The sequence below is a fragment of the Trichechus manatus genome, unplaced genomic scaffold (assembly GCF_000243295.1).
Source record: "Trichechus manatus latirostris isolate Lorelei unplaced genomic scaffold, TriManLat1.0 scaffold00122, whole genome shotgun sequence".
In the NCBI taxonomy this organism is placed as follows: Eukaryota; Metazoa; Chordata; class Mammalia; order Sirenia; family Trichechidae; genus Trichechus; species Trichechus manatus.
This window is the reverse complement of record NW_004444058.1, coordinates 3,020,145-3,036,356: the sequence shown is the minus strand read 5'-3', so window position 1 is coordinate 3,036,356 and position 16,212 is coordinate 3,020,145. Positions and strand designations below refer to the sequence as shown.

The window sequence follows — 16,212 nt, the reverse complement described above, 5'->3', positions numbered from 1 at the left end:
AATAAGTCTTGTAAGTTTGGTTTGGTTTTTATATAATCCCTTAATTTCTGTTTATCTGGAAATTATCTAATTTCACCATCATACTTGAATGAGAGTTTTGCAGGATATATTATTTTTGGCTGGCAATTGTTTTCTTTCAAGGTTTTACATATGTCATCCCATTGCCCTCTTGCCTGCATGGTTTCTGCCGAATAATCTGAGCTTAGTCTTATTGTTTCTCTTCTGTATGTGACTTTTTGTTTTTCTCGAGCTGCTCAGGATTCTTTGTCTTTGGTTTTAGCAAGTGTGATTATGATATGCCTTGGTGATTTCCTTTTGGTGTCTATCCTATATGGAGTTCATCGAGCTTCTTGGATGGTCAGCTTTTCATCTTTCATGATATTGGGGAAGTTTTCTGTTAGCAATTCTTCAATGATCCTCTCTGTCTTCTGTTTTCTCCCCGTTCTGGAACTCCAATCATTCGCAGATTTTTGCTTTTGATAGTATTCCACGTAATTCTCAGGGTTTATTCATTCTTTTTTCTGATTTTTCCTCAAACAGAGTTGTATCCAAGTGTTTGTGTTCAGTTTCGCTGATCCTATCTTCCATTGTTTCAAACTTGCTCCTCAGCCCTTCTGTGACACTGTCCGTTTCTGAAACCTTGTTGTTTATCTTTTGGATTTCTAATTGTTTTTGTATGATTTCTAGTTGTGAATTTATTTTAGCATTTTGTTCCTGTATTATTTTATTGAATTCTTCTGTTTTTTTTTGTCTGTATTTTCCATGAATTTGTCTGCCTTTTCCATGAATTTGTCTATTTTTTCCTCATTTCTGTCTGCTTGTTGCTTCAATTCTTGGATAATTCTAAATATTAGAGATTTGAATTCCCTATCAGTTAGGTCTAGTGCCTTTTTTTCTACTGGAAGGTCATCTGGTGTTTTATTTTAGATGCCTACTGGAACCATCCTGTACTGGTTTTGTAAATGTTTTGATATTGTTTGCTATTTTCCGGGCATTTAGTGGTTATTTTCCTCATTTATTGGTTGTAGATTTGTTTGTTTCGTCCTGCTTTTTTGTTTTATTTGGTTATGTCTGAGCAGGTGGGCTGTGTGTTCTTTGTTGTTTGCTCATCTGTGGGCACGATACTTTTCACCTCCTCCAATGGGCAGGGTCAGTCACTCAGGTATGGTACAGCAGGGCAGGTCCAGCTGAAGGGGAGTTGCTGGGATGGGTTGTTTGTGGCACGTACCAGGGCTGACATTGCGGAACGGGAATCAGTGCAGGGCAGGTTCCAGTAGGCTGTGCCTGTGCTGCTTGGGAGTGTGATGTTCAGCACACGGTGCAGGTAGGAAGGAAGGAAGAGATTGTGATGTGTGGAGCTAAGATGGGTATGGGATAAATGAGAGAGGAACAGGAGCCAAAAACATACATAAACAAAAAGGAATGCTAAGGGAGCTTGCTATTGGAGTGGAGAGATGAGAAACTGAGAAATGAGGAAAAACAAAAATAAAAAAAAAGAAAAAGGGTAAAAGAAAAAAAATGAATACATTGAGGAACTGGAAATGAAGGACAAAAAGGGAATAAGAGAGAGAAGAAAACAAAACAAAGAAACAAAAAACAAGAAAAAAGAAATGCCTCCAGGTATGTCCTTGTGCGTCTGCACAGAGTAAGGGAGTAGCTTCCAAGCTGTGTGGTACTGCCCGGCTAGAAGGGGCTCCTAAGCCAAGAAAAGAAAAAGAAAACAAACCAATCAAAACAGAACAAATCAGAGCAAACAAACAAAAAAGCCCCGGCGGTCCCACCAGTGTGGCGGCACGGGCCGGGAAGCAGTTTCACAGTCAAGTGGTGTTTCGCAGCCTTTCAGGAAGAAGCAAACATGGCGCATGGAGCCAGGTATTTGAGAGAAAGGAGGGGGAGGTGGTGAGAGGTAAGGAAGAAATCTAAAGAAGCGGAAAAAGTAACACCAGCAGCCAACAAAAGGCACTCAGGGAACCGGCCAGTGCAGGCGGGTGGAATCCAAGCGATATGGGGTGAAGCTGGTGCTTCCCAGCCAAGAGACTGTGGTTGCAGGAAGCAGAGGAGGCTAAGTCGGGGTGAAGAAGGGTGGGGGGTGGGAAAGCCAGTATTGCTGGTTACCAGTTTGTTCTGTCTCCTGCTGGAAGCTCTGTGAAGCTGCTTTCTCGTACCCCCGTTTGCTGAACTCTGATAAGAGTCCAAGATGGTGGATCCGTGCTGCAGTAGCTGATAGGGGACCTCTGCATGTATCTCTCCTCACTCCCTGTTCTTGGTCAGTTTCTTATTCCGTTCAGTGCTTGGCGGAGTTCTTTATCTCTTCATCTGATGCTTAGGTTTTCAGGATTGACGTGTGACTGTTTGACTTAGTTTTTCTGATCTTTGCTGCAGATGGACGGCATGGTGTCTCTGACTATAGCGCCATGTTGCCTGGAAGTCCTCACTCTCCTTTTCTGAATTATGCTTCCCCCAGTAACATTAACTCACAGCCCTCTAAGACTACTATCTAATCTTTCACGTTGCTGTTGTCAGTTTGATCCCATATAGATGCTTCTTAAAAGGGACCAGTGGTTAAGGCAGACATTCTTTACTAGTTAACCTAAATTATGGTATTAACAGTATGTATTTGGTTTAATGTTTAAAGATGATCTCTGGGCAATAATTTTGAGGGTTCATCCCCCTTCCAGTTTCATAAGTTTTTCTTTAAAGATACAGTTTTGTTTATTTGGTGCCCTGGTGGTGCAATCGTTAAGTGTTCAGCTGCTAACCAAAAGGTCAGCAGTTCAATTCCATCAGCCTCTCCTTGGAAACCCTGTGGGGCAGTTCTACTCTGTCCTATAGGGTCGCTATGAGTTGGAATTGGCGCGATGGCAGCGGGTTTGGGTTTGGTTTGTTTATTTAAGACTGTAAAAAAATGGTACAACGGCATTGTCAGACCTCCTTGTCTAACTTCACAAGGGGGAGGAGAAAGAATCAAGATCAACATCAGTCCAAAGCTGATTACTATGAGGTGGAGGTCAGACATACCTTCTCTCTCCAGCCTTTTTACCAATTCTGACTCTAGCTGTTCCTCCCACAGCACTCTCTACTTCTCTGCTGGGTTTGTTAATTTGTTGCAATGGCCACACGGAACTCAGAGACTATACTCACAGTTACAGGGTTTATCAGGGAAGTAACAGGTTACAAGGGAGCTCTGGTGGTGCAGTGGTTAAGTGCTCGGCTGCTAACCAAAAGATCAGTGGTTCAAACCCACCAGCCACTCTGTGGGAGAAAGATATGCTTCCATAAATATTTACAGCCTTGGAAACCCTATGGGGCAGTTCTGTTCTGTCCTGTAGGGTCTCTATGAGTCGGAATTGACTCGATGGCAACAGGTTTGGTTTTTTAACAGGTTACAACTCTGGTTCAGGACCAGGAAGCACATAGGCAAAATCTCCCTTCTTCAGTGCAGGACAACTCTCTCAGCTAGTCTCGGCTATGCAGGGCTCCTCTTGGCCCCCTCTAGCCTCTGCCCGGCTCGGGCAAGTGTTAACAAAGCTCTTTATCTGCACCAATAAGTGCCCAGAGGCACCCAACTCTGCCAGGAAGCCTTCTACCTGAAAGTACTCAGCTCTCTCTTGATTTGAGGGTCAGTAAGCCTAACTCTGCTGACAAGTGCTGGAGGCACCCTGCTCTGCCAGCAGGCCTCCTGCTTGAAGGTGCTCAGTTCAGCATACGCACTGTATGTAGCCACTTCGCTCCCTGGGCTGGGAAGCCTGCTGTGCCGTCTTCTGCCAGTCTCCTGGTTCTGTTGCTGCTGTTTCTCTGCCACCCTTGCTGCTACTTCTCGCCATCTTGTGCCTTCTGCAGTGTTACAGCTCTGTGTCCTGGGTCTAGGAGGTTCTCAGTGCAGGGACCCCAGGTCCAAAGGACACTTTCCACTCCCAACTCTCCTTTCTTGATGGTAGTGAAGTCCCCCCTTTCTGCCTCTGGGATGGCTCATTTTAAGCCTAGCGAGATGGCATACTGACCAATCCCCTCGTTAGGGTTCCATGCACGTTCTTTTCATGGTCCCACCCCACAGGGTGCCATGCAGCTTACTTGCATAGTCCTACCCAGTCATTTGGTGGGAGTTAGAAGACCATGGCAAGAAAGACCGTATAAAAGTGATCCACTGCACTGCAAAATCCCTCTTAGGTCATTCTGGACAATCACCTTATTCAGCCTGTTTCTAGTCCATACCACTATCAGTTGCCGTCCAGTTGATTGGACTTATGGCAACCCCATGTGTGTCAGACTAGAACTGCTCCATAGGGTTTTTTTTGTTGTTGTTATTATTCATGGAAGAGGGTTTTGAGTGAAATGTGTCAAAAGAGAAAGGACCGTGTTCTGGTCCCTTTCTCATGCCTGCCTGATGCTGAGGCTATGGCTCCCCACGTTCTGGAGGGCAGTGTTTCGTGTGGGCTCTCAAAGCTGTGCAATTTGAGCTCTTCCCAGCTTGCCAGTGTCTCTGACAAGGGCAGAGCCTCTGTGTTCCTCCCTGGGGACTGCTGTGCCTGGGCCCCTGCTGCTGTCCCCTCCTCACCAATGCCCTCCTACCCACAGCCTCCTGCTCTTTGTGGATGAGGCAGACGCCTTCCTCAGGAAGCGGGCAACTGTGAGTACTCCTAGGCCTCTGTCTGGCCTCAGGGGGTGGCTGGGTAGCAGTTGGCAGTCGAGCAGAGCGTTAAGCAATCCACAGGCCCCGCCATCTCTTGTGGCAGCTGGGCAAGCCGAGGCGGAAGCACTGAGCCCTGCGAGTTAGAGCTGGGCCTGCCGGCGCCTCCCGTGCACGTTGGTTAACTTGTGCACAGGCTGCCATGGAGCTGCTCCCCAGCTGCTGCTTTGTAAATTTACTTTGGCAAACAGAAGTTCCATTAGAGGCGTTTTTAGAGTCTGCCTAAAGTTAGGTTTAGGCTTCTAATTTTAGACTTGCAAAAACATCATGTGACCTTGCTCACTATGCCTTTGCTGAAGCTGAAGAGGTAGAGCCTGTGGCCTTTTTTGGCCCCCCTTTGGTGCCCACATCCCACTGTTCAAGCTCCACCCTGCAGCCTCCCAGCGCAGCCTCCTGACTAACGCTGGAACGTTGTCTCTGCAGGAGAAGATCAGCGAGGACCTGAGGGCCACCCTGAATGCGTTCCTGCACAGGACTGGTCAGCACAGCAGCAAGTAAGGGCACCATACCCCACCACATCGACCCCGCACCTCCATTAGAGGACACTGAGGCTGAGGAGTGCCAGGTGGGGAAGGACCTAGCCGGGGTCTTGCTAGGCAGCATGATGGTGTTTGGAAACACACCGGGCCCAGGGACCCTCGCACGCTCTCTTCTCCTGGGCTCTTTTAGCCCCTGTGGGGCCCCTATGCTGGCCCACTCAGAGCAGCTGCAGTGCCGCCAGCTGATTGTCTGCCCTTTCACAGGTTCATGCTGGTCCTGGCTAGCAATCAGCCTGAGCAGTTTGACTGGGCCATCAACGACCGTATTGACGAGATGGTGAATTTTACCCTGCCGCAGCTTGAGGAGCGGGAGCGCCTGGTGAGGCTGTACTTCGACAAGCACATCCTCAAGCCAGCCACGGAGGGGAAGCAGTGAGTCTGCGCCACTCGCCCAGCCTCTGGTCTCTCCCGTCTGTTCCTCCAGGCACTGTCTCCTGCTTGTCCTCGGTGGACACTGTCCCCCAGACCACCTTCTACAGCCCTTCCACCTGGGGTGTTCGTGCCTGCTCCTGGTGCGCTATGGTCTTACACAGGAGTTTCTCCGTGTGTGCACTTGTGCTTGGTGCTTCTTGGCAGAGGGTCCCTGTCACTCCCCCGTCTCCCATTTCCCCTGCTCAAGCCCCAGGTGGGGGGTCCCATACCTGCTTCTCACCCAAGAACAGACTGGCAGGTATCTCCTGGACATCATTTTGTACAAACATGCATCTTGAACTGTTTCTGTTATAGGAGGTACCTGGACAATCTTGGGGGATTTCAGGAACATGTTAGGCTTCATGCTAAGCAGTTGGGGAGCAGCCCAGGAAGGCTGTGGGCGGTACCAGGTGCAAGGCTAGCCGCCAGGCGTTCATGGGACTCATGGGGGCCCCAGGTTGGCTATGAAAGGTGGGCTTTTGCCCTTGCCCTTGCTAGATGGGTGGCTTGACCAGCTGCAGCCAGCACACACCCACACCCTGAGCTCTGTGTAGTCCCGGCCACGTGGCCTTGGAAGAGCCATGGCAAGGCCATGCCTCTGCCACCTGTGCACTCCCAGGCCCTTCCTGCTGCCCCGCACAGACCCCTGCACAGCGAGGGGCACGAGCAGTGGAGGACACAGCACACCAGTGGGGCAGCGGCCTGGGTTGACCAGTGCTACTGGTGCCCGCTGTAGCCAAGGCCCTCTGAGATGCCATCCAGTCCGCCCCATAGCCCACACTGCATCTGGAACGCCCCAGATCAGCACACGGTCTATTTCTGAGCATCCCTCGGGAAGAAGGCCTCAGTTTGCAGAGCAAGCAGGTCTTGCAGGCCCTGACCCAGATCCCTCCGGCCGTCTTTCTGCCACCATGTCACTTCATAGAGCAGAAGCTCTTTCCTGTCTTTTGGGTCTGCCCTTGTCTGGCTTCTGTGCTGCTTCTCTCCATGGAGCTCCCTCACCTGGGCCTCGTTCCCCACCTCCGTCTCAACTCCCAAGAGCACCTGGTGCTGATCAGTCTCTGTAGTTCCTGCTGCAGCCTAAGTACTGTTTTCTCAGCTCTTTCTCCTTGGCCTTCAGTAACTGTGTTCTAGAACTCCAGGCAGCTTGGGAAGGAATTCCTAGTGCATGTTAAGTGAGGAATAGTAATTTTTTTCAGTTCACAACTGTTACTTTTGTTCAATTTCCTGCTTGTTACATAGCATTTAATCACTGGAAGGAAGGTTCTAGGCATGGAGGTGGGGCTGGGCTGGGGATTCAGGCAGCGGCATACCCAGCCTAAGGAGCCCTTGTTCTGTGGGGATGGGCAGCAGTGCTATGGGTCCATTTCTCAGAGTAAGGCCAGAGGCCCTGAACAGCCTGCAGGCCACCCTAGGGACATCACCCGCCACGTCCTTGCCTGGGCCCCACCCAGGCCACAGGCAGGAGGGTGGTGTCCAGTGGGTTAGGATGAAGGGCACCAACAGTGGATACCAGTGTGGGGCTGGGCCGCTGGGAGCCCCCAGCTCCGAGGGGAGTGTGTTCCCAGCCTGGAGATGCCCTGCCTGCCCAGCCCTCGGTGAGCCTCTGGGTGCACCCATGCCACCCACAGCCAACTTGGGAACTCTTCTCCCCAGGCGCCTGAAGCTGGCCCAGTTTGACTACAGCAGGAAGTGCTCAGAGATTGCCCAGCTGACAGAAGGCATGTCGGGCCGGGAGATTGCCCAACTGGCCGTGGCCTGGCAGGTGAGGTGGGCCATTGGGTTTGCCGAGGCTCATGCTGCTGGCTGGGAGTGGCCCACGGGCTGGCCTGGGTGTTTTGTGTAAGGGTTTCTGTACTGTCCAGGGCAGGGATGTGTGCCTCCTTGTGGCTGCACACAGACGTACATGGCTACCCTTTCCCCATGGGCACCTGGTGAGTGCTGTTCACACTGTCATGGGAGTTGGGGGAGATAGATCTTGGGACCCAACCACATCAAATGGAGCTCTCTGGGAAGTGAGTGGGTCTTAGAACCACAGTCCAAGTGGCCGGCCCCACACCGAATGTCCCAGGGCAGGCAGGGTGGGGGACTCTGTACACATCTGGGGTGAGGGAGAACCAGCCCTGGTCCAGTGGGAGCCTGATCGTCAGCATGTGTCCCGTGTCCACAGTCGTGGATGGGAGCAGGATCTGGAAAACAGCTCAGCACTGCTGAGAGCACTGGGCTGGCAGAGGTCCTCTCCAGGTGTGGCCAAGGCCATCGCTGTCCTGGCTGTCAGAGCTCTGTTAAACCCTCCTGCTGTGCAGCCTTTGGGGAGTCTCAAGGGGGTTGGGCGGGCCTCCTGGATATGTGGCTCCAGGCATACTGGGCAAGCACGGCTTCTTCTCCCCAACTCCTTGTCCTTCCGAGACTGACCAGCAGCAGCTCCCCGGACTGCCCTGGGCAGGGAGTCAGTGACCCCAAGGAGCATTGCGTGGGCCATCCAGGATGCCCGGGCTCTTGGGGGGCTGCCAGGAGAGAGACCAAGTGCATGGTGTCACTGATGCTAGTGACTCATGGGTGCAGCCTGTCCTTGGGCTCTGCCAGTGCTGCCACCGCCAGGAGCTTGCTGTTCATCTCTCATGTCATGTGAACACCCAGCCACTTAACATGCTTTGAAGTGAATGAGTATTTTATGAACTACATTGTCATCTATGCTGATTTGAATCTCCGTAGCCTAAACATACAGGAGACTACTAGACAGCATGAGTTGGGTTACACTGCTGTTAACAAACAGCCCCCAAATCTCGACCCCATCCCCACTCTGGACCCAGTTGAGGGGGGTTCCGTTGCTTTCCATACCTGATAAAGCAAGTGACGTGTGGAGCTAGAGGTACTTGGGGACAGCACTGGGGATGTGTGCAAATGTAGAGGTTCCTGTTCAGACCCCGGGATGTGCGGGGCAGCGAGTGTGGGGTTCAAGGCCTGCTGCAGCAGATGAAGAATCCCCCTGGGAAGTGTCAGGTCACAGTATAGCCTGGGACCTTCAATCCTGGGGAAGAGGTCAGGGTCAGAGGGGGGAGCCAAAGGCAGCAGTTTCTACTCCGGTTTCTGAAGAAATGCTGGTCCCTGCTTTTCACTTTTTCCCCTGTGTCTGGCCTCAGGGGCACAGAACTGGGTTGGCTTGGTTGCTTCAGCTCCCCCCAGTAACCACCCCCCTCCCTGGGTGGGGTCCTGTGTAGGTCTTTGAGGCCACCTTGGTAGTGTTGTGGGGACCCTGCCAAGTCAGAGATGCCCACATTGGTCCATGTCGTTAGTTCTGCTGGTTTTAAACTCTTACCTGCTCTGGAGCCTCTGGTTTGTGAATTTACTACCTTTTTTTAAAACAAACTTTGTATTTTTGAGTCATTTTAGGTTCACAAGAAAGTTACAAGGGAGAGTGCAGGGGTCGTCCCCATTGCGGGGGGGAATCCTTCCCAGTGCCCTGTCTTTCCTTGACCCTGACGTCAGAGGCTGCTGGGCGCTTTTCAGTGCAGTGCCCCCAATTTGGGTCTGTGGTGTTTTTCTCTGATGAGCCTGGGGCGGCGGGTTTGGGGAGGAAGACCGCAGGAAGCCGGCAGTTAGGCCCCAACGCTCCGGCTCAGGTGGGACAAAGCATCGATCCTGAGAGGCCGGGGTGCCCCCTCCCCTGCGTTCTGCCTCGGCCTGCTGGGCGGTGGGTGGTCATGGCTGGGGCAGCCTGAGAACTCCGGCTGTGACTCCGCCTGACACGCCCCGCGTCTGGCGGGGGAGGGGTAGGGAGGCCTGTGCCCCCACCCAGCTGTCCCTATACCTCTAACCCCTCGGCCCGCTGGCGGGGGCGTTAGCACCTCCTCTCAGGCTGTGCCTCCTCTGGTCGTGGGGCAGCCCTGTTGTGGGGTGGGAAGGAAGGGGGAGGCAGGGCTGCGGCTCGTTGGTCTGTGTGCCGCCGCTACGCGGGACCGTGGGAGCCGGATCCCAGGGCGTGCGCACTGAGGCCGCGGCTGGGAGGCTATGCGGGGCTGTAGCATGTTGGCCAGCTCAGCGCCTGGGCTTCTAATTTTAGAAAGTCGTTGAGGAAGCGGCGCATGCGCAGGGAGTCCGCGGGCCTAGCGGTTAGGGAGAGGGCCGCTTCCCCCCACCCCAACTCCAGCCGGCCCACGGAGTTCGTCCCGCCCAGGCTCGTGGGTTCTGGAGGGTGTTCTCAACGCAGCATGCCCTGCAGTCTGGCAGTGGAGCAAGTGTCATGAATGGGGGCGACACCCAGGGCAAGGCTGCCTGATGCCGGGAGGACGCTCCCCAGCCCAGCCCTTCAACCTCGGCTTCCTGCAGGCTATGGCATATGCGTCAGAAGACGGGGTCCTCACCGAGGCTATGGTGGACACGCGTGTCAAGGACGCCATCCAGCAGCACCAGCAGAAGATGCAGTGGCTGCGCGCAGACGGCTCAGCAGACAGCGAGCCCCAGCTCTCCTGATGCCCCTGCTGGTGGCCGGCAGATGGACACTGTCGTGCTGAAGCATACCAGGAGGAGCACTGAGTTCACGGCCCCCCAGGCATTTTTAACCTTCCTTCGGTCAGGCCAGGGCCACATCAACGGCCTCTGGGTGCAGGACTAGCCACTGGTGTCATGTCTCTGTGGGGTTCCCAGAGCAGAGTCTCAGGCCTGGGTCAGGGCCTCCCTCCTGGAAAGCCTCCCAATGTCTTGGGAGGTGTGAGTCTCCAAGCTAGGACTCTGTCCCACCCCTACCAGCCTCACCCAGGGCAGGTTGAAGGCATGGCGCCTACCATGCCTGCAGAGATCACGGGGTGGGGGGGAGTGCTGCTGCTAGGCCACCAAGGCTTCACCTTGCAGAGAGCAGAGGCCTGACTGGAGCTGGCCATCTGTGCCAGGCCCCTGGGGATTGGCTTGCTTGGTGTCCCACAGGACCAGGCCTTGGGCCCCATTTGGGCTTTGGTGCAGCAGTGACAGTGGCTCCTGGTGCTACGGAGTCATGTGGTACCCGCAGGCTCACTTGGTGCTGGTCCCACCCGAGTAGGCTTGGAGTGGCCATGGCTCAGGAGCTGTCAGCTGCCAGGTGGGGCAGCAGAACCCACCCTCTCATGACTGGAGTTGTGGTCTCTCCCTCGAGAATTTAATAAAAAGTCTGAACCAAGGTCTCAGCCTCTGCATCCATGACTGATGCAAGGAGTGGGATTTGGGGGCCTTCTGCCCATAGACCCTCTGCAGCCCCATGAGGTCAGAGGTGAAAGAAGAGGCTGAGGCTGGAACTTTCTGGATGATTTACTGACTGCAGCTGGGGTCGACATCACAGTGAGGTGCCCCCCAGGGGGCCTGGGCGGGGGGCTGCTCGTGCAGTAGGTGGGCTCAGGCCTTATTGCTGCTGGGCTGGGTGTGGCCCAGCCTGAGACCCCCAGCTCCCGAACTTGAGGACACGCACGTGCCCCATGCACATGCTCCGGTGTGCAGACAGTGTGGGCGCTGGGCACTCCAGACCCTCCCCTGTGGGCCCCAGCCTCAATCCCCTCCGCCAAGACTGGCTGTGGCTTGCGGAAAGACAAACAGACCCAGGGTGGACAGACAGACTAACACGATACACAGGAAACACAGACACAGGCCGGTTTTATATAACACATGATCCCAGACCAGGTGTAGACAGGACCCCAGGCAAGTGGCTCTGACCATCAGTCCAGGTGACCAGCTGGGCTCCCCCCACCCCCCACCCCCACTTGGGACCCTCCCCAGCCCCCAGCACCTTTGGGGCAGTTGCATGACCCTGCGTGCCCCCTGGTCTGCCCTTGCGTCCTGCCCAGCTGGGAGGCTGGGGTCCTGCCTCCAGACCCAGCAGCCTACCTCACCGGCCCCCACCCTAAACCCCCTTTATAAAAAGAAAAGGACTCAGCACCTTCTGCTGGAGACGCCCGGCCGCCTGAGGCCGGCCACCGTGGCCTGAGGCTGCCATCCAGTCCTGCTGGGCCACGGCACCACAAAGGTCCTTGTTACATCTGTACAGTGGCCAGCAGCTGGGCGTGCCCTGAGGAGTCCTGCAGGCGGCTCAGAGGTGCCGTGGGCTGGGGTGGCCATTGTGATAAAGTTTCTGCTTCACGTGCACCATGTTCCCTGCGGCCTCCTCAAAGGGCCTGTGTGGCCGCCGGCCCAGCTCCCGCAGGCTGCAGAACTTGGGCAGCCAGGTCCACGAGCCGTCTGTGGGGACAGGGTGTGGTCAGGGCGGGGGCCAGAGTGGCCTAATGGCCAAGCAGGGATGGGGTGGGGGCTGGGGGGAGCTGGACATGTGTGTGAGACTGGATGGCTGGGTGTGGGACAGGGAGGTCAGGGGAGCTGAGTGGTTGGGCAGGGAGGGATGGGGGGGTGGCATGTGTGGGCTCTGGAAGGGGCTGAAATAATCATCAAATGGGCTAGGTGGCCTGGGGACCAGGCAGGGATGGGGCAGGGTGGGTGAGGTGGGAGGGAAGGCAGGACATGGGGCAGGTGGCATGTGCAGGCCTGGGCAGAGGCTACGGTGGTACATGTGGGGCCAGTCCTTGGCACTCACCGTAGCGCCGGCCGGCCCTCCAGGCGCGCACAGCGCAGTGCAGGACACCGTCCACCCACACGAGGAACCAGCTGATACAGAAGCCGAGCAGCAGCCCGAGCATGAGGTCAATCTCCTGCTTGGTCACATTGTCCGTCACAAAGTAGTTTTCCGCGGCATCCACCACCGACTGGTCCCCGTCGTACGGGATCACGTAGTGGACGTGGTGCCTGGGGGCGGCAGGTGGGCTGGCACCTCTCCTGCCCCCCGCCAGCTCCCGAGGGGCCACGTCTGCTGTGGGTTGGGACACTCCACCTTGGCCTGCCCTGTACTGCATCCCAGGGCCCCTTCCATGCCCGAGGCTAGCAGTGGTGGGCAGCTGGGCCCTGGTAAGCCAGGCACCCAAGAGGGTAGGCCCCAGCTCGGCCGCTCAGCCGTGGGCCCTGGCCCCTCTTCTAGAAGATAGACGGGTGACGCTCACCCAGGGTGACCTGGCTGGTCCCTTCCTTCTTGCTCTCTGTCTCCTGGCATCAGTCTTGGCCTTGGCCACCTGCTGACCTGGGCCCTGGGCAAGTCCGGTGGCAGCCTTCCTGTCTTCACTTTCCCACAGGCCCCCAGAGCCCCAAGCCTGATCTCTCCTGGGCCCCTGCCCTCCCGCTCAGTCCTCCCGCTCAATCCTGGCCAGATGTTGCCTCCTCCAGAAAGCCCTTTGGGCCCTCCCGCCCACTCGCCAGTGCGGGCAATGGGGCTGGGCACTCGAGGTGTTCACTTCTGCTGCACTCTTGGCCCGACCACCCCACCCTCTGGTACGCCTCCTCCCGCTGACCCCTCCACTGGCTGCTCCTCCTGACTGAGAGGTCCTCTCCCCTCCCCTGCCCTTCGCCCACCCACGGTCCGATCCACCCAAGCCCCCACCCCCATGCCCGCCTCTGCCTGAGCTCTACTGCCATCTCCACGTGGGGGTTCACAGACAACTCAAGCTCATGCCTAAAAATAGCTCCTCCCTCCGAAACCTGCTTCTCTGGAATCTTCCCAGTTAAATGACGGTTCCCCGCCGGCCTCAAGCAAGACCCTCCTGTGGTGCTGAGTCCTCCTCCTTCTCCTCCCCTAAAGCTCACCTTGACCAGGTGAGGCCTCCAGGTGAGGCCCAGAGGCATCTGTTCAAGGACTCCCCGACCCTGGGCCCTGCTGCCTCTTTCGCTAATGTCCTTGCGCCCGGCGGGGACCCTGCAGGTGCCCCCTCCCACTGAAGACGGGGGATGTGCAAGCCCCAGGCCCAGTCCAGTGAGGATGGGGTGGCTGTAGGCCCAGGCCTGCGGGGTCTAGAGAGGAGGCCACTTGCCACCAGCAGGCCCGGGGAGCAGACCAGAACCCTGGCCGCCGGGCCCTGGTCTCCAGCCTCCTGTTCTTGCTGGGACCCTGGGAGGCCAACCACTTAGCATGTCTGGGAGGGTGGTGGCCAGGTATGTGGGTGGTGGCCACCACAGCCCCTGAGCAGGGCTTGAAGCACCACCTAGGCAGAGGAGCCAGTACTGGCTATCGGCAATGGTGACTTCTGCAGCCACGCTCACCTGACCACCAGCTGGTCAATGGATCTTCAGTCATCAATAATTGGTGGAAAACTACTGACCACGCTCAGGTCGTGTGACCCACCTGGCTCCTCAGCACCAAGTCCTGAGGCGGGAGGCTGAGAGCCAGCAGCCAAGTGTCACCGTCATTTCCTGCCTCCTAGCCTTCTCTGCCGGGACCCCTGCAAGGCCTTCCTTGGGGTTCCTGCATCCTGCCCAACACGTGGCTGGCTTGGCGGGCAACTTGAAAATCAAGGCACCGAGAAAATCAGAAACCGCCTCCCTCGCCCTGCAAGGACAGTGATGCCACCCACAGTGGTTCAGGACCTCCAGGGAGTCAGAAGTCATGACCTGTGCCTCTACCACGGCCGGCACCTGCAGCTCACCTCCACCCCCTTCTTCCTCCACATCAGGCCCCTGCAGGCAGAGGCTCAGGTCCCAGATGGAAGCAAGACGAGTCAGCCTTGGCAGAGTGCTTCCTGCACACGTATGTCTGGGCCGTGTACATACGTGTAGTCTGCCTGTGCTACACATGCTGTATGTGTCTACCAGAGGCCCAACGCCATCTCATACACACGTCTGCCACATGCACAGGACATCATGCACTGTGCACACCTGCTGCAGACACGAGCATGGTGTGTGCCACACGGGCACACACGGACTGTGTGGATGCAGCCATCATTCCCACACAGCCCCAGCCACATGCATGTGTTCACACGTACAGGTACTGCCTGTTCACACATGGACTTTGTAGCACTGATTTGCACACGTGGCCTTGTGTAAACTTCTATGTACAGGCCTGTACAAGCATACACACGTACACACTCACTCTGCACACAGTGTGTACACACACAGATGGAGTCCATCGTGGTACTGCGTGGCACGGCTTCTCCACAGATCCCCATGGACAAAGCTGTACGGTGCGCACACATCCACTGCACCCACGTGGCTGCATATCAGCATGGCTGGGGCGTGTGTTCTGCTGTATATTGGGTTATATACATGTACTTTGCATACACATATATGTTATCAATATACAATAGTACTTGGAACACAGAATTGACATGGTCTGTATGTAGAGATGTGCACAAAGCATATACATGTACACACACGCACGTAGGAACATTACTCCAGTCTGTCGCGTGGTGTGGCTTTCCACGCTTTCTGCGTGCACAGACCTTAATCTGCACACATGCACACCCCTCACCTACATTTGCCCTCTGCACAGGCCCCTGTTGTACATGAACCCACACATACTCTGAGTACTAGAGTAGTGCGTGTACACATCCCATGCCAGCACCCCCTAAGAATACACTTGTCTGCACGGACAGGCCCTGGAGGATGTGCGCCAGCGTGTGTTCACAGGCAGGGACTTGCTCCTCACATTACACGGCCACAAAGGAGATTCCGCACACATCGGGATGCGTGTTGCGTGTGCTGATGGAACTGAGCCTGGGCTGGGCACCCTGCATGCGGAGAGCCTCCTGGGAGCGTTTGGGTTGACCCTAGTTTACACCCCACCCCAGTAGCGGCCCCAGGAGGCTGTGGAGCTGACACCTCGCCGTCCCTTCACTGTTGGACAAGCCGTGCAAACTGTGTGCCCGGCAGGAACCTGGGCTCTGTGAGAGTGTGACCACTCAACCACTTCCTCTTGGGGTTCTGGGTCTCCCCAGCTCCCTTGCCCAGCACCCCTTCTGCACCTGCTCTCAGACCCATGTCTTGTACCAACACACCTGTCCACCCATGGGCGTGTAGCACGGTGAGCAGGCATGCACTGTCCTTATCCCCCTCCGCCCAGTTCCTGTGTACAGTCTTTCGCCCCCACCCCCACCCCGTCTGTGTGACCTTGGGCAGGTCTCTGTCCCCTGAGGCCTCCGTCCGTGTTCGCGTGTATCAGGGGATGACAGTGGTCGCCGTGTGGGAGCGTGGGCGTGCGGCCTGCGTGCGCGTGTGCTGTGTGGACGCACATGTATATGCACAGACGGTACACACATGCGCGTCTGGTGAGAAGATGTTTATTTCGTACACGGACGTACAAACATGCATGGCTGAGAGAACCCGTCACCACACGAGCACAGGATCGGGCCTCCCCCACTCTCCAGTGACCTTGAGCAAGCTCCACCCCTGCCTCAGTTTCCTCCTCTGTACAGTGAGGGAGTCTGGCCCTTCCCACCTTGACCTTCTGCACTTCCCAGCACCTGGGCTCACAGAAGTCCGTGTGCACAGCGTACATAGGGCCCAGGGAGACGCGAGGCGTGCGGGCGGCGTGCATTGCCTGTGCGCAGGCCCTGACGCCGGGCCAGGCCAGTTGGGCCCATCGCCGCCCGCACGGGCCGCTCTTTCTCTAACGGTACTGGGGGGCTGCTCCGACCGGGAATTTTGGCTCCGCCCGCAGCTGATTCCGGCGGCCCCTCCCGGCACCAGCTCGGCCGGCCGACCCTCCCCATCCGCACCTGGGCCCCGGGCCCGCGCCTCTCC

At 56.1% G+C, this 16,212-nt stretch overlaps 2 protein-coding genes across 2 annotated transcripts in view; one reads left to right on the top strand and one right to left on the bottom strand.

Annotated features, from left to right (window-relative positions):
* The window catches only part of LOC101361636 (ATPase family AAA domain-containing protein 3), a 29,949-nt gene extending 19,797 nt beyond the window's left edge, over positions 1-10,152 (top strand). Inside the window, exons 12-16 of the mRNA XM_012557841.2 lie at positions 4,576-4,627; positions 5,111-5,181; positions 5,431-5,598; positions 7,294-7,402; positions 9,967-10,152. Of these exons, the coding sequence (XP_012413295.1) occupies positions 4,576-4,627; positions 5,111-5,181; positions 5,431-5,598; positions 7,294-7,402; positions 9,967-10,110 (544 nt within the window). The 3' untranslated portion in view covers positions 10,111-10,152. The remainder of the gene's footprint in view (positions 1-4,575; positions 4,628-5,110; positions 5,182-5,430; positions 5,599-7,293; positions 7,403-9,966) is intronic.
* Positions 10,153-11,689: 1,537 nt separating this feature from the next.
* Positions 11,690-12,503, bottom strand: TMEM240 (transmembrane protein 240). Its single transcript, XM_012557840.1, has 2 exons — positions 12,188-12,503; positions 11,690-11,838 (listed from the first exon to the last, which is right to left on the bottom strand). The coding sequence occupies exons 1-2, from the start codon at positions 12,501-12,503 to the stop codon at positions 11,690-11,692; spliced, it is 465 nt and encodes a 154-aa protein (XP_012413294.1).
* Between the last annotated feature and the right edge of the window lie 3,709 nt (positions 12,504-16,212).

Excerpts from the sequence above, each read along its gene's own strand:
- TMEM240 (XM_012557840.1), bottom strand. The coding sequence starts at position 12,503 with ATGCAGTACAGGGCAGGCCAAGGTGGAGTGTCCCAACCCACAGCAGAC. Across the intron at positions 11,839-12,187 it reads GAGGGCCGGCCGGCGCTACG|ACGGCTCGTGGACCTGGCTG; the intron begins GTGAGTGCCAAG and ends CTGTCCCCACAG.